This window comes from Vipera berus, assembly GCF_964194415.1.
Source record: "Vipera berus genome assembly, chromosome: 5".
Lineage (NCBI taxonomy): Eukaryota > Metazoa > Chordata > Lepidosauria > Squamata > Viperidae > Vipera > Vipera berus.
Genome location: NC_138207.1, coordinates 43,872,530 through 43,895,117, shown reverse-complemented (window position 1 = coordinate 43,895,117; position 22,588 = coordinate 43,872,530). Strand labels below are relative to the sequence as shown.

At 37.1% G+C, this 22,588-nt stretch overlaps 1 protein-coding gene and 1 long non-coding RNA gene across 6 annotated transcripts in view; one reads left to right on the top strand and one right to left on the bottom strand.

The window, feature by feature from the left end:
* The window catches only part of SAP130 (Sin3A associated protein 130), a 23,979-nt gene extending 7,400 nt beyond the window's left edge, over nt 1-16,579 (top strand). For 2 of the 4 annotated variants that reach the window (XM_081328662.1, XM_081328660.1), the window contains 13 exons: nt 178-268; nt 660-764; nt 1,647-1,788; nt 3,087-3,205; nt 4,207-4,509; nt 5,233-5,407; nt 5,848-5,952; nt 7,502-7,860; nt 9,601-9,849; nt 10,129-10,254; nt 14,177-14,280; nt 14,989-15,102; nt 16,345-16,579. In XM_081328662.1, coding sequence (XP_081184788.1) covers nt 178-268; nt 660-764; nt 1,647-1,788; nt 3,087-3,205; nt 4,207-4,509; nt 5,233-5,407; nt 5,848-5,952; nt 7,502-7,860; nt 9,601-9,849; nt 10,129-10,254; nt 14,177-14,280; nt 14,989-15,102; nt 16,345-16,503 — 2,151 coding nt within the window. In that variant the 3' untranslated portion in view covers nt 16,504-16,579. The remainder of the gene's footprint in view (nt 1-177; nt 269-659; nt 765-1,646; nt 1,789-3,086; nt 3,206-4,206; nt 4,510-5,232; nt 5,408-5,847; nt 5,953-7,501; nt 7,861-9,600; nt 9,850-10,128; nt 10,255-14,176; nt 14,281-14,988; nt 15,103-16,344) is intronic. The other 2 variants (XM_081328663.1, XM_081328661.1) reach the window with 2 other exon arrangements.
* Nucleotides 1-22,588, bottom strand: part of LOC308668632 — a 27,672-nt gene extending 5,084 nt beyond the window's left edge. Inside the window, exons 1-3 of one of the 2 annotated variants that reach the window (XR_014026555.1) lie at nt 21,901-22,588; nt 20,800-20,895; nt 17,117-17,213 (exon numbers count right to left, since the gene is read on the bottom strand). This is a non-coding gene — a long non-coding RNA (uncharacterized lncRNA). Of the gene's footprint in view, nt 1-17,116; nt 17,214-20,799; nt 20,896-21,900 lie in introns of those variants that run through there. The other variant, XR_014026554.1, reaches the window with a different exon arrangement.

Here is a 22,588-nt window from a genome sequence, read left to right as displayed (position 1 = left end):
AATGATAGCTTAATGCAGTAACTGAGATCATTTACTTTATTCAATAAACCATGGCTTTAACCACATGTAAGTATTATGTTTTGTAAGGGCTAATAGCATGGCGACTAGTTCAAGCTGATACAGTAAGATTTTTAAGCACATTTTCAACAGTTTTTCATATACAACTTTCCTCTACAGAAAACAATTTTTAGTACTGGTACTCCAGTAGCAGCAGCAACTGTGGCACCAATTTTAGCAACTAATACTATTCCTTCTGTGACTACAGCTGGTAAGTATCTGTGGTTCAGCATTTCTTCGGAACTATTTGTAAAACTGAAAAACTATTTATTAATGTTGCAAAACCCTGTTCAAACTAAATATTTTGTCTTTCACAATAATGAAATGAGTGAGAGTAGCAACATTTTGGTGGTCATGAGCCATATGTAACATTTTGGGAGAAAGCAATATTGTAGGGGCACAGATAAGGGCTAGGATTTGGGGTATATCCCTTTTAATTAGCCCCACAGTGCAATACCATGTGAAAAATACTGCTTGACATTTCTTTTAATTTGCTTCTATCGATAGAATATATTTTCTTGCATAGATTATTCTGTTCTTCTCATCTATATTCATTGACATTTTCTAAACAAAGATTTAATTGTGTTACATTTTTCTTCTAGGTTCCATATCTCACACTCAAGCAGCCACTAGCACAATTGTCACTGTGACTATGCCTTCACATTCATCCCATGCAACAGCTGTGACCACTTCAAACATCCCAGTTGGTGAGTAGGTTCTATTTTTATACTGTAATTTGATTTGTAATATTTAAGTATTATTTTTGTTTTTCCCAGAGGTAGGCAGTTTATTATTTATTAAACTTATATGCCACCCATCTTGCCTAGAGGTCGCTTATAATCATAAAAACAAGGTAAAACCTTAAAATGATAAATATTATCACTAAAATTGATTTAAAATTGACAAAATGGGAAGGAAGAGAGCAAGATGCACACAGGGGAAGATGAGAGTTCATTAACTAGCCCCAGAATGACATGTCCCCAGTGGGGCCCCAGGTCAGTTGGTAGAGCCAGGTCTTCAGGTTTTTTCAGAAGGCCAAAAGGATGGGTGTGAATCTCACATTGGAGGGCATGATGTTTTGGAGGACAGAAAGGGCCCTTTTCCTGGATCCCACCACTTGGAATTCCTTAGCTGATGGGGTTTGCAGCATGCCCCTTCTGCCAACATGGGTGGGATGAGCCACTTCTATTGGGGTGAGATGTTTCTGCAGATAGCCTGGAGCCATGCCATGAAGGGCTTTAAAGATGATAACCAACATCTTTAATTGGACCCGGAAGCTAACAGCAATGCAACCTGAACCACTATAGTGGCCCCAAGAACTGTCCACATCGCTATATTCTGTACCAGTTGTAGCTTCTGAATACCTTTCAAGAGTAGCTCTGACCAGGGCTTAAGTAACTGTGTGCAGAGACACAAGATCCAGGAAAGGGCACAACTGGCACACAACACATAGTTGTGCAAAGGATCTCCTAAAAAGGACAATACAGAGAGGCTTGGTTCCGTGAACATCATCTTCTACATATGTTATTTTCTTAGTCTTAGTTTACTGAGTTTGGTGAATAACTGGATTGTCTCTTATTACTATGCAGCTAAAGTCGTCCCCCAGCAAATCACACATACTTCTCCCCGCATCCAGTCTGATTATACAGCAGAGAGGAGTAATCTCATTCCCATATCTAGTCACCGTGCATCTCCAAATCCAGTGGCAATGGAAGCTAGAAATGATAATAGGTACCTGAGCTTATTTTTTTTATATAGGAATCTTAATCCTGGCTACATGGAATCTATATTATTACAGTTTCTAAAATAATTAACCTTTTATTTTATTTATTTATTTTATTTCCATTTATATCCCGCCCTTCTCCGAAGACTCAGGGCGGCTTACAAGCTTAGCAGTAGCCTTCATTCTATGTATATGCCTGCTTATTAGGGCTTTCACACACACCCCAAGCGGCATTATTACAAAGTCAGCTTATTGCCCCCAACAATCTGGGTCCTCATTTTACCTACCTTGGAAGGATGGAAGTCTGAGTCAACCTTGAGCCTGGTGGGACGCGAACCTGCACTAATTGCAGGCAGCTGGTGTTACTTTGTGTAATTGTGTAATTCTATTGGATATCTGTTATGATTTTGAAAGAATTAAAATTCCTGGGCACAAACCCACTTAGGAAATGCAGACAGAAAATATCTTGAATTATGTTGCTTTAGTAATGTAGATGCAAGGAAATGAAGGATAATTAATAGTAAATACAGGTAGTTCTCCACTTTCAACGATTTGCTTAATGACAACCTTTGAAAATGTCATTTACGATCTAAATTTGAACTTATGACTATCACCTGCTCTTACGGTCACATGATCACAATTTAGACACTTGGCATCTGGCACACAGTTATGATCTGTTGCAGCATCCTGCAGTCATGTGATCGCAATTTGCTATATTTTTAACCAGTTGGTTAAGATGATTTTGCACTTATGATCATGATGACTTGAGTTAGGAGTGCATGCAATGACTCAACTAATGTCTGCAATAACTCATGACACAGTCTGTTCTCAACTGTGGGCATAAGTCAAGTACTACCATACGTATAACGCTCCTTGTCAAATGCTGCATGTCAAACCCAGTTGTATTTAGAAATGGATTGTAATGTGTATGTGCTTAAAAATGCATTTCTAAGTTTGTCAAATGTATACAGTGCTGTCCTAGATAATTACCAACAGAATGGAGAGATATTTTTTTTAAAAAAAAATACCAAGGCATTAAATAAGTAATACGTAAAAAATTCTTTCCTTTACCCCCATATTAATTCTTTTTATTGGATTATAATGTAGCAAGGTATAGAAAGAAATGAGTTGCTTCCACAATCTTTTCAAACGTCCTTCTAAACTTTTTTCAAATCTGTTGTCTCCAAATAAGCTAACAAATAAGATCTATAATTTGCATTATAAAATGTAGTAATCATAACTATAATTTATTAAATGGATCTAATTGCAAGACTATATTTAATAATTCTCATTTCTGCTCCTTTAGACAGTCAGTGCCTGTTCAATTTCAGTATTTCTTACCAACATATCCTCCTTCGTACCCTTTGGCTGCCCACACTTACACACCTATTACCAGCTCTGTATCCACTATCCGCCAATATCCCGGTAAGAATTCACTAATTTCTCTAATTTACAATGGTGCTTTACTTAGAACAGCAGTATAACTTTATACAGTACATAAAAACAGTATTTAAGGTGAAAGTGTGGCCACCGAACGCAAAAGTAGAAAAACACATTCATCATCTTTTGCTTAATTAAAATAATATAAGAAAACTTTGAAACTGTTAAGATATTTATTTATTGATGAAATTTTATTTGCCACCCGTCATATCCAATGTCTTTGGCTGGCTTACAACAAAATGTTTGTAATTTATTCAACTAGTTTCTTCAGATGTAAATAAGCGGTCTTAATGGTAGATGACTAATAAAAATCTGAAATCTATATGAAAAATGCCTTTTCAGTGCTTTTCTAAGTGTCCAGATTAGCCACATGATTTATTTAGTAATAATTACAAACATCATATAAGAAATTAATATTCTGATTTATGCATTGCAAAGAAACAACTCTGGCAATGAGGTTCGATTGTATGTTATGCAAACAGGCTCTCTGCATTGTAAGTATAAATTGCACTGTTGGAAAATACAAGCTAAATCCAATACGTGTAAATTCAAAGAATATTGAAATAGATACTTTCTGGTTCAAATTCACATCACTGTATTATTATATGAGTTCCGCAATTATATGGTTTGTTTTTATCTATACTAGACTGTATCATCTACTATAATAGTTTGGCTAATTGAACATGCTGTGATGAATGGAGCTGGGATATGAATTGATTATATTTTCTTGAGTTGGTGTGAAAGCAAATAATTTAAGTTTAGTGGCACTAATCATGTTCATCCAAGTTATAATATATTTAGCAATATGAAACAGCATAGTTCATTGTGTGGATTTAAAGCTAAATCTGATTCACGTAAATCTTAAACTTTTGCAACTATCAAAATACTGATATATAATTACATTATCAGGTATGAGGTGCATTTGAGATTATTGTACTTAATTACTCCCACACAAACCAGAATATTTATTAAGCATGTTGTCCCAGTTTCAGCCCAGGCTCCGAATTCTGCCATAGCAGCTCAGACTGGAGTAGGAGTAGCTTCGACAGTGCATCTTAATCCTATGCAGCTGATGACAGTAGATGCATCCCACGCCCGTCATATACAGGGCATCCAGTCTACACCAATTGGTGCACAGGGGATACAGCCAGCACCCATCAGTGCTCAAGGAATACAGTCTACGCCAATTGGAACCCAAGGCCTACATCCAGCTACACCAATTGGCACTCAAGGTCTTCAAACCACACCACTGGGGCCTCAGCAACCACAAACTGAAACCAAGACATCAGGTTTTTATTTATTCTGATTTATTTGTGATATACATATAGATATATTTTCCAGTAATTATTTTTTTGTAGATTGCAATATAAAATTTAAAAGCATAAGAGTGAGATGCAGACATTAAATCTAAAACAAAATCATCAACAATATAAAACCAAATTTCAATAAAATGTAATAGTATGCAAAGAATTTTGAAAGCATACCATTTAAGATGGTCTTCATTTAGTAGTAAAAAGACCATAATATAGGCCCCAGTTAAACATTTTTTTTCTGGTAGCCATCTGCTATTTGGATAGTATTTGTGTCATTAGGAAAACACATTCTGAATAACTGCTTTTTAAGACGTTCTTTTGATTATGCTGCAATTTTTAAGGAATTGCATATAGACTGCTATTTTGTTGTCTGTACTAGGAACTTTATTGGAAATATTTTGGTGTCATCAGGCAGGATAAAGTTTCTTCTTTCTTTCAACCTCAAAGAATAGAAATATGTATCACGTTTTTCTTTAACAAAGGAGTTAACTACAATCTGAGTTATTTGGAGACTTACTGAAGGAGAATGCTATACTGTACATCATTAGATTTAATTCTGAAAAATACAGATAAGAGTACCCTATAAATTAAAAATATCAATATCTATGGTGTAGACATGGATTATTTTAAGGAAAGCAAATTATAATTTTTAGATAATCACTTCAACTAAATTTCTATTCTTCTGACCACTTTCACTAGTGGTCTTGGCAGATGGAGCCACCATTATGGCCAATCCAATTAGCAATACATTCAACTCTGCTTCAGCTTCAACTACAGTGGTGCAAACTCACAGCCAGAATGCCAATTCTAGCACATCAGCACAGGGTTCATCCCCACGTCCAAGTATTCTCCGAAAGAAACCTACTACTGATGGGTAAGTAGAATTGCAGCTGCAGTATTATTTGTGCAAATATTTATATTTATGATCTGTTCATCACCATATCAGAAGTAAGTTTATTTTGTAACAGTTATTTCATCAACCATATTTCATATGGTTGATAATACACTAATAAAGCATAAAAGAAACTATAACAATCTTTTGTATATCTGACTGTATTTTTATCATATGAAGGATCAAAGCTAGAAAAAGTATTTTTAAGTCTCTTTCTTGGTGCTGTCAAAATTGCAGGACAATTTTGAATAAATGTTTTAGACTTGCAGAACAGAATAATACATTACCTTTCTTGTTTTATCCCCACTGGAGAGCTACTATAATATTTTTAAGTAATTACAGTGTTGATCTATACTCTTTACACAGATATTCGTGCTTATAAACAAGGGAAATTTCACAATAGTTAGCATGTTATTTTGCAGGCTGGCAGTGAGGAAAAGCCTAATTCCTCCTCAACCAACTGAGGTTGCTGGCACTCGTGTAGAAAGTTCTGTGAGAAGTGCAAGTGGATCACCAAGACCAACTGGGTAAGATTCCCCCCCCCCGCCTTTAAAAAAAAGTATATTTTAGCTTTGCAAACAAAAGCATATCTCGTATAAATCACACAATGGTAAATGTTTAAAACAAGTAATATAAGAAAACGTATGTATAAATGTTCACTGAGCAAGGTTTTAGCCTGTGTAAATCAAGGTAATAGGGCAAGGTTTTCTGCAATTTGAATTCTGCCTCAAATGAGTTCAATCCTTACCCATCCTAACTCCTTTAGGGGCTAAGTAGGGCATGAGTTGCTGAATCCATAATATTAATACTTCTTTAAGGAAGAGGGTAATTTATTTTATTTAATTTAATTTATTCAATTTATATACCGCCCTATTCCCGTAGGACTCAGGGCGGTTCACAAGGTTATTTAAAAAACAGATACAACAGTTACAAAACTTAAAATCAATTAAAAGAATTATATAAACCTTGCAATAAAACCCCAGTTAAAAAAACAGTTAAAATCCCAATTAATATGCTCAGACCAGGCCAGAGAGCTCAAAGAGCCAGGTCTTCAGGTCCCGGCGGAATGAGCGAAGGTCAGGGGCAGTCGTAAGCTCTACAGGCAGCTGATTCCAGAGGGCCAGTGCACCCATAGAGAAGGCCCTCCCCCTGGGTATTGTCCGCCGGTAATGCCATCTGCTTTTTTAAAGGAGTGGTAGGGCATATCCTGGATGCCATTTCCACGCATGGTTTTTAAGGAAAATTGCTGAGAAAATCATAAAAAATCAGCTAGAAAGGATGAAAAAAGGAAATGGTTGTTTGGATCTTTCTAATCAGCATTCAGACCCCATCGTGAGAAAGAAACTACTTCATCAGAACATAGATGTAGGGAATATATTCTGTCTTGGTCCTGTTAGACCTGTAGGTAGTATTCAATTACAGCTTACTACTGGACCAGCTGCAAGAGCCTAACCCTAACCCAAGTAGATTGCTTCAGTGGTGGTCATGGAGGCAAAGAGCTGAAATCCATAGAAGCTCTAGCATAAGGGTTCCATAAGGCTTAAGGCTTTCCCCCATGCTGTTTAATACTTAAATGAAACAAATGGTAGAAGTCATCCATTAGTTCAGGTGAGGTATCATCAGTACGTCGATCAAAGTCATGATAATATATTGCCATCATGAACGATACCAGAAATTTTGCACAGGTATCTGGAGGCTTGAGGATATGGATGGGATGGAACAGGTTTGGAATAAACCCTACCAAAATAAAGCTGCTGATCCTCAGCAAACATTTAATAATAGGGTCTCCATAGTTATTCTGGACAGGGTTGCACTCCCCCAAGAAGGTGGTAGATGATTTGGGAGTCATCCTAGATTCATAGCTCCTGTTTCAGAAGAAAGTAGAAGCTGGGACCAAGAGGCTCTTATGAGAGAAATGCACAGAACTTGTGTTGGAGAAGGCTTCAAAATTTGCAGTGGGTTCATGGTGATTTAATTTCTACACTTATGTGACTGTTTCACCATGACCACTGTAAGTTTACTCTTGTAGGATCTTGAAGAAAGGATCTAACTTTTTAATGTGTGTGTTCTGTCTAGTGTTAAACCTAAACCAGAAATTCATGTGTCAATGGCCACTCCTGTGACAGTATCTGTGGAGGCAGTATCCATACAGAGTAATGAGCAACCTCCTGTCTCAGTTCCTACTTCTCAGCAACCACAATCTGCCATTCCAACAATCATTACGACAGCTAGTCCACCTTCGCAGCCCACAGCTGCTCTGTCAAGCATTCCAGGAACACTTCCAGCTCCTCCACCTACTTCAGCCACAGTTGTAACTGTTCCTCCACCTCCATCAACCATAAGTGGTATCCTCTCTACAGTATTGGGTCCTGTTGTACCAGAGATAAAAATAAAAGAGGAAGTGGAACCTTTGGATATAATGCGACCAGTTTCAGGTAGGGTTTGGTTTTGTTTTGATTTATAGAATCATAGGGCTGGAAAGGACCTTGGAGGTCTTCTAGTCTGAACCTCTGCTCACAGCAAGAGTCTTATATCATCCAAGTAAAATGGTTTTCCAGTCTATTTTGAAAACCTTTAGATTTGTGTAAATTATTACAAAAAAGAGATAAGAATTGTTTAGGAAAACCAACTTAAGCATTTGTTTCAATATGATTTAATATGTGCCATCCAGAGTCACCTCGAGATAAAATGGGCAGCACATCAATCAATCAAATAAATAAAGGTAAAATGACTTGTTTCATTTTAATTACTTTGATTTTCTATATTATTTCATAAAGAAGTTCATAAATTGATGCTAAACCAAAAATTAGCATATCACTGAAAACTTGGGGGGGGGGAATTTCCTACACAGGTATTGTAATTGCCTATAATTGGAGTATCTGTTAAAAACATTGTTAATGTTTGTGCAACTATGAGACATGAATAAGGATGAACTCAACCGAACATAGGTTAGAGCCGCTATTAAAGTCTACCTCGTGGTGGTAAGGGTAGCAAAGCACCAATACATCTCTGCCCTTATTTCAGCCTCAGACTACTGCCTTGCAGCTCTGCTTTAGGTAACCCAAGACCTCCTGATTAACGGGATACTGTATGAAAGAATTTGTATAGTATCTGTCAGATAAATTCATTCCCAGTTGGATACTCACGTTGACACAAATCCAGAGGAGATGTTTGGGGTGGAATTTTGCCCAGTTATCTGGAAACCGTTTGAACCTATTTGGCCCCCCAAAATGGACAGGGCTTTAGCATTGAGAGCTTGGCCACCCGTTCTTTAGATCCATAGCACTCCCTGGTTGGTTAAAGTGGTCTGAGGGGGTATCATGTGAATGAGCTCTGGTGGTAGTGAATTCTTCTCTGAGTGAAGGGGGTTATCCATTTATCTCTTAAGGAGGCTGTGGCTTGCCCTCTTCTTGAGCCATCTCTGGACAATTTTTGTCCAGTATTTCACTTACTTTGGTGGGGACAGGGTGGTGATAGAGGCAGTGGTTGAGCAACAGTTCCAGAGAACTTTGGAGGAAGCAGATTATCTGAATCATCCCAAAGGTGCTTTTTCCAAGAGGCAAATGGACTTGATTTTTTTTCTTTAAAAACGTTTCACTTCTCATCCAAAAAGCTTCTTCAGTTCTCAGAAATGGATGGGGAACAACAGGCTTCAACTAAACCTTGATTTGCTTTTGGAGGAAGATGGATGGCTATATTAATTTGATTAAATAATAAGCAAATTATTGTTTTATGTTCAAGATAAAAGGAAAACTGTGAGGCATCTTATTAATAAAGCTCCCTGAGGATCTTTTGTTTGTTTCTTCTACAGAAAAGAATGTTGCCTTACGTTACCCCAACTTTAATATTATCAATATTTTATTATATTTTATGAGGCTTGAAATTTTCATAGTTACTGTATGGTTCTCAAATGTTATCAAAAAGGCTAATTGATTTCTTAGTACAAGGCCAAACTATTGAAAAGAACACTAAATAGAGTGACAGACCATTGTGAAGCCTTTAAGCCATTTTCAGAGAATAATTTTGCAGAATATTCTAAAAGTGTCATATAAATGCATGTGACAAATAGATGATGCAGCACACTGCATGTTCTGAAAGAAAAAGCCAGAAAATCTGGAGTGTTTTGTAAACGCTATCTGAAATTTCTTAAACTTGTTTCTCTTTTTCCTTTCCAGCAGTCCCTCCACTGAGCACAAATAGTGTATCTCCATCTGTTACATTGCTGGCCAACAATCTCACAGTACCCCAAAGTGACTTGCCACCAGGTGCTTCCCCAAGGAAAAAACCACGTAAGCAGCAACACATCATCTCTACAGAGGAAGGGGATATGATGGAGACCAATAGCACGGATGATGAGAAATCCACTACCAAAAACTTGCTGATAAAGGCAGAAAAGCGCAAATCACCTCCAAAAGAATATATAGGTGATTATTTGAATTCAGAAACAAAACTTTCCTAGTTAGCCATCTCTCAAAACCATATCTATTCATCCACCCAAATACCATATTTCAGTAAAAGGGATGCTTTATTTCCAAAAATATTACAAATTAAATATTTTTCCCAGATTAGTGCTGGAACTAGCATTAAACAAAGCAGAACTGACCTCTGGTTTAAAAGTCAGTCATAGGATTACATTCATTTGTGTAGTTCATAATACAAACTTCTTAGCAAAGCCTGAATAATTATTTTTAAAATTGTCTTAGATGAAGAAGGAGTGAGGTATGTGCCTGTACGTCCACGGCCACCCATAACTCTGCTCCGTCACTATCGCAATCCATGGAAAGCAGCCTATCATCATTTCCAGCGATACAGTGATGTCAGAGTAAAAGGTATGTCTTCCACTACACGTTTTGTACTAGTGTATTGAAATGATGTATTAGCCACCAACAATGCATGCAAAAGCCTATTTGAAAGTATATAATATTTCAGCTGTATATATAAGGTAATCTACATCTCTGAGCTGAAAGTGGACCTTCCCTGCTTTGCAAGTTACATGATTTTTCTTGATTGCTAACACAAATAGAACAAATTGCATGGGGAAAAAATCAGATTTGTTTATGCTGCATTACATATTTGGATCATAAGGTCTGACCTTTGTATGTGTAGTGTGCCTACTGCCCTAAAGCAATTATATTATTCTAATATTCACATAAAATACAACCCACTATCAATAATCATAACCAGTGCCAACATACATTCCTGATACATTTTTCATCAATTCTTCATTTGTTAAAATACCTGTCTAGTAACCAGGTCTTAGCAAGTATGATGTTTCTTAATAGCAGTCTTACATCTGCGGATATCCGAATTTAGTACCTTCAGAGAATACTTGCCACCTAATCTGCTCCTGCTACATCTAATAGGGAGGAGAGACTCCCAGTATGCATTCTGTGTCAGCAAATTCTACATGGAACAAATAGTCTCACAAATACCCAGGTGCCAAACCACGGCATTTTATAAGTTATTACAAACATCTTGAATTTGTAGCAGCCAAAGTTTCTAGCAAGCCCAAATTAGAGAAATTCAGTCTAGAGAAAACAAGGGCACAAGTGACTGTTTGCTTATCAAAAGCTCTCATCATCTCTCTATTCCAGAGGTTAATAAGTCTCCCAACGGAATTACTCTCCAGGTTGTTGGGAAATTCCCATGTTTTCCCTGGAACCCAACTTGATCAGACCATATGAATAGATCCTGTACAGTATCTCTATTGTGAAGTATTAAGTAGCACCAGGGACCAGTTAAGTGGAGAGCGGTTTTTCCGCGGACTGGAGGGTGTGTGGTTTTGTTTGTTGCCTGCATCCTGTGGATGGGGCTTTGCTTGTTTGTGCGGACCAGTTGCTGGCATGCCACGGCCTGGTACTGCTCCACAGACCAGGGGTTGTGGGCCCCTGAAGTAGACATAACAAGTGATACCCACCTTCTTGTGCAGGCTTGCACAATTTGTAGAAGGGAAAGGGTCACATTGATACATTAAAAATACCAGTGTGTCGATCATATGCTTCACAACTAACACGTGGCAGCACTGGACCTGAAGGCATTAGAGATGCTTAACAGCTGCCTTTGGGAGAGTGAGGATTGCAAATTTATTGACCTTATAAAAAAAAACGCCAGCAGGCTAATAGGGATGTTTGGCAGGCTGCATGCAGCCCACAGGCCATATATTGTGTAGGCCTGTAGTAAATGCTGTATTACCTCCAATTTTATCTCTAGGGACAGCAAATATAAATTGTCCAGCATCATCATCCTAGGAGTAGAAACCATCAACCACATACTGATTCAAGCAGGGATGACCATGTGCAGGACAGTATAAAAAAACATTTCTACCTGGTCCCTCTGGCTCAATCATACATACAAAGGCCACAAAGAGCCATTTGTAAAACAGAATTTCTAATATTATCAAGGTTCCCAATGAAAAAGTGCTACTCTGCCCTGAGGCTGATATGGTACCAGAAATCCCAGTAGGCATATTTTGGCATCAACATTACTCAGTACCTTCAATAAACCAATTATTTATTTGTCCAATTTATATAGCCATCCATCTCACAAAATACATGACTCTGGATGGCATACAAGAAAGATAAAACTATTTTAAGTTATTGTTATTAAAAAACATTAACTATAAAAACAAAGCTAAAAATAAGAAGTAACAGATTATGTTGATAATAACAGAGCCACCACACTACTTCACCAGTCCCCTGGTGTCCCCTAGCAGCATCATGAAGTCTTGAGGGATCTTCAGATGTGATAGAGCCAGCCTTAACTTTGGGGGGGAAATGGTCCACAACATGGGCGCCACAGCAGAAAAAACACACTGCCTGAGGCCAGCAAAATGCAGCTCTCTAGATAATGAAGCCAATAACATGCTCTCTCTGTTTGAAGTAGTAGGACACGCAGATAAAATTGGGTCCCTAAAATAACCCAGTCAACACCAGCACTTGAATTGGACCTGGAAGCAAACTGATAATCAATGCAGCTTCCAAACCAGGACTGTAACAAGTGTTCTGCTAGAAACACGTATAACTGTTCCCGCCATTTCTACAGCTGAATTTTCCAGATACTCTTCAAAGATAGCCACAATTGGAGCCCATTCCAGTATTCCAACAAGGAAGTACGCAGGGCATAAATGACCATGAGTGGCATCTCACAATCTAGGACTGGCATAATTGGCACAGAAGGCAGGTTGTGCAAAGAACTCCCTAACCATGATTGCCACCTCATCGAGTAGGAATTATGAGTCCAGGAAGATCCCCAGATTGCATACATGGTCTGTTTGGGGCAGTGTAACCCCATCCAGCACCAAAGATGGCATAGTCCTAAAAGCAGAAAGCCCTAAAACTCAAAGCCATTCATTCTTGCCAGGTTTCAGTTGAAGCCTGCTGATCCCCATTCAGACCCTTATAATCTCCAGGCATCAGGATAAGATACCCATAGCATTGCTTAATTCACCAGGGGCAGATACACAATTGGGTATTTTCAGCATTCTGATGATACTTCACCTCTTAGTGACAGATCTCATCCAGCAGTCTCCTGATATTGAATAAAAGAAGCGAGAGCACCAATCCCTGTAGCACCTCATATAGTAGGGGGCCAAAGGAGGGACCTCTCCTCCCCAATCACCACTAACTGGAATCAACCCTGGAGAAAGGGATTCAGCACAAAACTCTCCTACCTACCCCCTATCCTCTGAGTAGATGGTATCGAAAGCTGCCGAGAGCGAAAGTCAAACAAGGATGGATATACAACCACCATCCCACTCAAAAGGACGACCAGTCATCTAACCTACCTTCCATTCACCCACTCATAGATCTACCACTTGCTTTATATTAGTCTTCTCCTTGTTTCCTCCTCTCCCATTTCCCTTGCTCTTAACCTAGGCAGTATTTCAGAGTCCTGTTGCTATCTTTTTTCCTTGGGGGAGTGAGAGAATTTATCTCATGCTCCACTCACATTAACTCACTCTTCCAATTTAATCTTCAATTAATTCTTTTCTGTCTTTCATCTAATTCAGTCCACTACCATTGTCACAGTTGCTCTTCCATCTCTCCCTCCCTCCCTCTCCCCCCCCCTTTCACTTCTAATTTGTTGCAACCAAATTATTTCCACTCCTTTTGCGGTCTTAGTTAATACTCTGAATAGCAGAATTTTAAGCACTCTATTTAGGCATCCAGTTATTTATTGATCACTAACAGCAGCATTCAGAGATTCAGCAGCTCCAGCCAGTGGCTCTGTTTGAAGAAGCCCACATTTCAGATCTCCAGATGCTCCTCCCAGTGTACGTGATCTCTGTGTCACATGATTCTGCCAACCTTGCCCATTGCCATAAGCCAGCATTATCAACCGGCATGCGCTTCTTCATGAGTAACTCTTTGATTCATCTTTCAGCTCCAGATCCACTACCTTTCTTACCATTGCATGCTGCCATTCTTCTTTATCATCAGAAATCAACATTCCCTAACTAAAAGTTCCTATTTACGAACTTTGAAATTCTTACCATCTAGATTGAAATAACTTTCCCATTCATTTCCATCTGAATAAAGGTTTTGCTTTTGTTTAAAACATCTTCACATATTGAAATCAAGAGTTCAATATGTTCTATTCCAATAACTGAAGTTGACCATTAGATAATTAATGTATAAACTACTGTATACATACTTCAACTAGACAATTTCTCTCTCCTTTTATTCTGTAAAAATAAAAAACTTTCTTTTTTATATCGTTATTTGCTTCCTTCTCATCTCTCATTCCTTCTAGAAGAGAAGAAAGCTATGCTACAAGAGATAGCTAATCAGAAAGGGGTATCTTGCCGTGCACAGGGATGGAAAGTCCATCTCTGTGCAGCACAGTTATTACAGCTGGTAAGTGGGAAAGTCATGTTGATTCTGTATAAAATAATTTGTATCACATAAACCTAAAACTTTAGTAAGGAAGGTTTTGAGTCAGGCATAAATACTGATATTTTGTTCAAATGCTCAAAACTTACCTCTGGTGCACTGGTTTAAAGAAATGGTGTGGAGCCACTGATCTGAGGCAGCACTATTATATATTCCTGGTTGTTCCTATTGCAATAGAGGTAGGTGCTTAAGCTTAGTGCCGAGCTTAAGTCTTTGTACAATATTCCAGAGGTGTAGAAAGGAAAACCAAGATTTGGTTGTTATACATAGACAACAATTGATTTTTAAAAAGTATCTGAAGCTTTAAACCAAATTAAGATTTTGATCTAAGCACTAAAGTGGTAGTTAATATGAAAATGAAGAATTAAAAGCAAAGGTTTTCAGGCATTGGAGAAGGGTTGGGCCTATATGGAAGGGTGGTATGGTGTTTCTACACTGTAGGCAATTAAGAGTCCATGTTTTCCCATTCAGTGAATTAGGGTGTTCCTTCTTCCTCTTTGAAACATATTGATGTCGTTATCAGTATCAAGATTTTGCTGCTGTTCTGCAAGCAATGAAATTGTATTGAGAATCTGTTGAAATCAGATAAACACCAAATTGGCATTTCTAATTTTGTACCCTGTTATGAAAAAATGTGAATCTTAAATATTCTCAATATTTAATATTTTATAGACTAATCTGGAACATGACGTGTACGAACGACTCACCTCCTTACAAGAAGGCATTATCCCCAAGAAAAAGGCAGCAACTGATGATGATTTGCATCAAATAAATGAATTGATACAGGTGAGTTGTGTTTATTTTGCTCATTTTCTTTGGCCTCTGCTGTAGCTGCAGAATAAAGCCTTGATTTTTCTAGATGAAACAACTGTGTAAAAGAAAGCTAATCAATACAAAACGTAAACTGGAGATTTTCATTTGGTTCCTTTTTTCTTAGCAAACTGATTTAATTCATATTTCCTGGACTGTAAATCAAAACTGAACTACTTTTGGATAGATGTTTAACATCTGAAAAATAAAACTGCATGTTCTCAACTGAAAGTTATAAAGAAATAATTTGGCATTATAAAGGGGTTTTTTAGGCCCTGATATTAGAACATATCAACCCATTTTAAATTCTTCCTTTTATCAGACAGTATTGCATTCAAAGCATGGCATTACATTTATTTTTTATTTATTTATTTATTTTAATTCCATTTATATCCCGCCCTTCTCCGAAGACTCAGGGCGGCTTACAAGCTTAGCAGTAGCCTTCATTCTATGTATATGCCTGCTTATTAGGGCTTTCACACAACCCCCAAGCAGCATTATTACAAAGTCAGCTTAATTGCCCCCAACAATCTGGGTCCTCATTTTACCTACCTCGGAAGGATGGAAGGCTGAGTCAACCTTGAGCCTGGTGGGATGCGAACCTGCACTAATTGCAGGCAGCTGGTGTTACTCAAGGAGGCATTAGCCCACTGCTCCACCAAGGCTCTTAATATGATCCATAAATTTGTGCATGCTGCATAGTTTTTGTGCTATGCATTTAGACATTCAGGCCACCCGTTCCCCTTTCTGGTGTCCATTTCCTGTTAAACACCACTGAATATTTCACCTACACTTTAAAAGAAGAAAGGGAATCTTTCTCAACTGAAGTTCCTTAGGCCCTGCATAAAAAATCCGAAACTTCATTTTACTGAAGGGCAGAGTGGGGGAGAGGATGCAGGGTTGCGGGACAAAATTATGGTGTTGGCATGTGGCTCCCTATGCAATACCTGCCTTGTTATCATTTATCTTACTTTTGTCGTGTGCAATAATGTTCACATTTTTTATAGGAGCCAGTTGTATTAGAAAACTGTCAGCAAGAACTGGGGAGGGAAGTTACATGAGAACATTGTTCTGAATGGTCCTTTCTGATATGCTATAGTAATACTTCAGTTCTTCAGCTTTTGTACTTTTTGGTGTTTCAAGATGATTGAAGATAAAATGCAGTACTTTGAAGTATTAACATTTTAAATTCAATGTGCTATATTTGTTACATTTCAGGGAAATATGCAGAGATGTAAACTTGTAATGGATCAAATAAATGAAGCTCGAGAATCCATGCTAAAGGTCTTGGATCACAAAGAGCGCGTTCTGAAGCTCCTTAACAAAAATGGAACTGTCAAGAAGGTATCCAAATTGAAGAGAAAAGAAAAAGTTTAGAAAAAAACCTAAAAGGACTCTGAAAACAAAACATGTACAGAACAGTGTTAAAGTTCTTTTATTGGAGGTTTCTTATAAGAAGCAACATTTAAGTAAAAAAAGATGAGAAAGCTGATGAATTAAAACATGGAACCCAGTGACCTTAAGAGACGATTAATAATCTGTCAATGGAACAAAGATTTTTCTCAGGCTTGTCCCTGTTTAAACTCTTCAGTCTCATTTTGTTTAGCTCTCTTGATATGTCCCAGTGCCTACTAATTGGAACCATTGACGCAGGTGTGATAGTCCCCTTCCTTTCATCTTAACAGTTTTAGACATTACTTCACTGATTTGTACAATGGATTCCTGCAACAGACCTCAAGAGCCATCTATCTTGAAGCAAACTGACATAAATTGAAAAAGTTGGGGAAATGACACTACTTCAACTAAGCCCTGCCCATTCAGGCTCCTTATGAACTTGCAATGTCTGAAGTAGCCTTCATAAACCAGTGCCCTTGCACTGGCAATTCTGCTATGTTTAGAATCATAAGTGGTTCTGCAGTCTCTAGCTGACTATTTTTAAAATACATTTCAAAAGTTATTTGTAGTGTTGTGAATTTTGTGCTGTGCCCATGTTGGTGCTCCAGGATATTGTTTTCAAATACAGCAGTTCTTTCTGTAGCTGGTGTGATACTGTTCATTATATTGCATAAAGTTGTGCTATATAACATCTGAAAACATAAATAAAGGATTTGGAGAATTTTGTATAAGAACAATGGTTATAATTGTGTGAAAACATAGAAATGGAAAAAGAGAAGAGTCTGTATAACAGTATATATTTTCCTTCAAAGCTGTTAAGAACAGTGATAATGCTCTTAATCCATCAAGATTGCAGGTAATTTTTGATGACTTTTTTCTGATTTTTAGAAGCCAATAGTTCTTTAATCCAATCTTATATTATGCTAAAATAGGATAAACAAAAATATCCAGATTGTATAAATTTGTCATTTTGACAGAAAAAGAATCCAAACTTTATGGAAATTCTGCTCCTATTGATTTCAGTTAGGGCTGCGCAGAATAAGATTATGCCACTATTAAACAGAGCTCTGTTTAATACGTATGTGTACTTTTATCAGAGTTTCCATTATGCTCATGATCCAGTCTCATGAGGGTAATCCAAGATTATTGTTCTCTAGATTTGTGTTTCAGTTTTAATTCTTCTTGTTGTACTGAAGCTTCAGGTTGCTCCAATTTCTAATAGTGGGGAAGAAAGACCAATCCACAAAAACCCAAGCACACACAACTCTTACTATTACTAATTTATTTTCCAATAACATTGAATATCAGATAAGAAGAGTAACATCAAAATGGACATAAGAAAAAAATGTTCACATTTGGATAATAAAACCATGTCAACTCCTTCTACTGAAAAGATTAGCAAGCCCCACAAATCAAAGAGGCCGCAGTATCTTTGTGACTCTGGAAACTTCTCCAATTTCAAATTCAGAAATTGACAGCACTGTATAGATTCCTACCGTAGAAATTTTGTGACACTTGACATCATTTAAAAACTTCCCCCTCTAAAACTCATAAAATAGAAAATTCTCTAAGATAATCCTATCTTCTATGGAACATGCTGTTATTAAATATGTTAAATGTTATTGTTAATCACCAATAATATGCCTGCCCTCGTTTTATTGTCACAGATTCAACACTAAAAAGCAACCAAGACTTTTGAAAATGGAACAATTTTCAAGTGCTACATTTCTCTGTTACACAATTCTAGTGTTCTACTTACAAAACAATTGTACTGTTGTCAGCTCAGCTAGGAAAGTATCTTAAAGAATAGATTTCCAAGGATCCCAAGTGATCAGATTTATTGTAGCAAAATTAACAAAGATGCCACAAAAGAAATTCTAATGACTTATCTATAGCAAATGCAAACTCTAATGGGATAAAAATTCAAATTCTTGTGCCTCTTATTTCCTGCCAGCATGATGTAAAGGTTATGTACCACTCTTTTGCACAAGATGGGTATTTTCTTTATAATGGACTGCTCTGGTATAAGGCTTTTTGCTTGCACTTGTGTAAGAGTTTATGTAGCAGATGTGACAGTTAAAAGTTGAGGTACAGCTTATCTGCATTTATTTCTGTGCATTTACAGAGCTATTTTAAAATACAGGCCATTTGAATAAGTGTAGAAAAGACCACACAATCATATAATAAAATCCCAAAGCCACATTTTCAGACCAACCTACTAGCTCTAAAAAGACAATTATAGAACCTTAAACTGAGGATTTCTTCTAATGTACAAGTTTCCTCAATTAACAATGAACAGCAATGAATACCTGAATTTTTATATGCTCTCGGCTCATGAGTCAACATATATACAATAAACCTGATTATGCATGCTGGATTCTATAGCATGCTGCCCATCCCTACAGCTCAAGACTACTTACATTGTAGGGCAACATCAAGGGTCCCTTGACATCTTTTTGTATGAAATCAAAAATTACATTTGATTTCACAATTTTTATGTAAAAGGAAAAGTAATTCTAATAAGCAACTATATTTATTAAAAAATGGCTTAAATTCAAGTAATTCTGCAAAGGTACTAAGATTCTGGTATGCAAACATGTCACTGGGTTCAAACTAATTTTTTCTATGTGACAGTGTAATTCTATTTAGAAGCAAGATTCAGTAGAATTTTGTACATAAAATCAATAGACTTTTAGGCTTGATCTAAATTTGCTTGCTCATAAGTGACTAAATGAATTCATCTGATTTATTTCTAAAAATATGTAAAGAATTGTGTTGTTAATAACTTACAGTGCTTCCTATTTGAATAGCCTTATAAATATAATAAACGCAATAATAATTATATTAAAGAGGATCAGATCTAATAAGTACTGAGATGACAGACCACCAGGAAACCCCAGGACCACGGACAATGAAAAAGCATCCTGTAAGAAGGCAATCACAAATCACACCCATACTGATGTCAAGAAAACAGAAAAGACTCACTAGCAGTCAATTGGGGAATTCTTTGCTCTATTTTTCTAACAAAATGATTCTCATGATCCCCAGGGGTGCCATTAGCAAATCTGATTTGGATGGACTTGCCAACAGAATGTTGCATCTGTGAATTTTATTCCAGAGCAAGATCAATTTTCTGTAGAGTTTTGGGTCTGAGCACAAACCTAAGGCACAAACAAATGCCTTTCTTGCAAAAATGCACTATTCTTGTCAGAGAAGGGCAAGCCGCCGGCTGCAGATAGATCCAGTTGTGCTGGGGGGGGGGGGAGAAGGATTTTTATGCCATCCATGAAAAAAACAACTTTTAGCCATGCTGTCCCAACCTGCTAGGTAGTAGATAATATATGTCCATTTCAAAAATGGAAGGGGAGCTTTGAAAGTACAAGAACCCCACTGAGACAACAGATTCTACCTGCCAGTAGGGCCTGTAGATGAACCTGCTGGACCATTTCCCAATCTAACCTAAAGTAGGCGCCTAGCTCTCCCTCTTGTGACCAGTATTCCTAATTTTTTTGGCAGGTCCACTACAAGTTTTAATCCTGCAGGTCAACTTGCAGGTTAGCCACAGTCCAGCCTTAAACTTTAGGGCCAAGATTATTAAGGATAAAGCAAATTATTTGGAGAGAAGCCTACTTGACTCTACATGTATTCAAAGGAAGTGAACTTATTTCCCTCCCATTGTCATGTTTAGTCAGGTAGACAGACTGCAAAGGATGAAATGCTTCTAAAAGGAGTCCCTAAGGAAGGAGTAATTTACATGGAGGAAGTGAGAAGATGACGACTGTCACCGTAGATTGTCCCCAGAAACCTGTTTGTTCCAAAATCCATAATCCCAGAAGCAAGAGTTGCAAGAATAGCAAGCTGTCTTCTACATAAATACAATATATTGATATTCTATATAGGAGGTATAAAATGCATGAAAAACAATATATGGTGGGGGGTTTTGCAGGCTATGGACGCTTTACTCTCTTTCCCAAAATTGCCTCCTGAATCAGGATGCCTAATTTTATCTTGTGTTCTGGTATGCTGAGGTTTCACTCAAAGCCTCAAGCTTTGTATCATTTTCTCAAATACTACTGGACATGGGAATTGAGGCCCTTACCTACAGCAATCAAGCTTTACTATTTATCATTTTAGGTAGTCCTAGCAATGCAAAATCTGAAAACTCCTCCTTAAAATGCTGTGTCACAAACATCTGCAATAGATTTTGCCTGCTCTACAATTCAATCTGCCAATACATTTACATTTGTCATTTAAATCTGCAGCCTTAAGCATACTTACTAAGGGAGGAAGTTTCTATGAGTTCAGCTGAACGTACATCTCAGTAAAAATGTGTAGTATTGTCAGCACCTTCATGAAAATAGCTGATTTAATTATCTGGAAAAAAAGACACTTACTTAGTCCTTAAGTTTAATCAAATTTATCTTGAATATTTAAATTTTGATTTTAAAATGTAAAGCATAAAGACATGATAACAAAGGTATGCTCTGTCATAGAAATGTTTTTTTCCAATTGTAGCATGTCTGTGAAAGCTGGACCATTTGAAAATCTGAATCAAGAAAAATGGATGTCTTTCAATTGTAACTCTGGAGAAAATTAATGAAGTTACAGAAAGAGCAAATAATACTGAAATAAAATCAGACTGCTCAGTAGAAAAATAATAAAGCTAAATCTTAAGAATGTCTTTTCGCAGAAATGAGTGTTATTGGAAAAGAACCTGATTTTCAGAAAAATTGAAGTGGATACGTGTGTGTGGGTGTATCTATTTTATATTGCTATTTTAAAGTTTATATTAACCAGGCTGAAAATTTTAATTTCTTTTCTCCTTGGTTCAATATGTGCAGCGCATGCCCTTAATAGTTTGTCTTTTAATCAAAATTCTTTGTTTGTATATATCTTTCCTAATTATTCTGGTGTTATCAGTTATGTTTTTGGATATTTGAATCCTAATTCTCTTGTAATTAACAAGTGCAATAAACCTATTTCATGAATTTCAGAAAAATTGAAAACAATTGAAAAAGAAGTTGACAGGAAGAAAAAGTGGTTAAATAATGTCACCAATCACCCAAGCATGAGCTTATAAGTACAAACAGTCCTCAGATCACAAAAAGTCAAGAAGTAACTGGACGACAAGTCTGAAATAGAAGAATATTATGTGCACAGATGCATGACATTAATAGTCTACTATGTACTTAGATGCAGCATTATGTAAATGTTAGTTTATTGGCTGACCTCTGTTTTGAAATATTGCCAGTAAGGGGCTGAGATTAGTAGCCAATAACAGCTTTGCGGAAAGTGAGGTATTTCAAAGCTAGAAGAAAGTTCTTTTCCATTTGGTTCACCTTACTTTCTACAATCAGGTAAACTGTAGCTATACATTACCTGCAATGTATATGTTGTAAAATTTTTGAAGAAGTCTAAAAGGCATATTGTTGCACGATTTTTTTTAAAAAAAATCCCACTTTTGAGATGTATATAATGCTATTAACCGCAGTCAATCTTCGTCCGGTGAGAAATTGGCCCTGTGCAATAAAAGACGTAGGCTAGCCCTAGCCGGAGCTTCTAAACCGGTAGTTTGGTTTCCTTTATTTTAAGAGTGCACTTAAAGTGGTGAGACTTTGGGCTGGAAAGTGCTGCATTTCTAATTTATGTGATAAAATTAAAAAAGAAAAAAAACCTGATCGGCAGAACAGAGCGTTTTTGAATTTCAATACTAGATTATTATTATTTTTTTAAAAAATTCAAATCGTTAGCTAGACGAGTACAAAAGAGGCCAGAGCTTCTAAACATTGACCAGTTGTCCCGAAGTACTTTTCACGACCTATTTTCGTCGCCCTCATGCTGTTAAAGACGTAACAAGCTTGTCCTAATCATCCTGAGGCTGCCAGTTCTTACCGGTGTACCGACAAAATAGCCTTTTTGAGGAAATTCCAAAGGAAAGCCTAACATACGCAATCAACTCTAGTATCCGTTAAAAGGGGGAACCTTCTCCATTTCCCTTCGTTCTCTATAGTCGCCAGGGCTTCTCACGTGACCTTTTTAACGGCTCACTATGCGGTGGGTGGAAGTT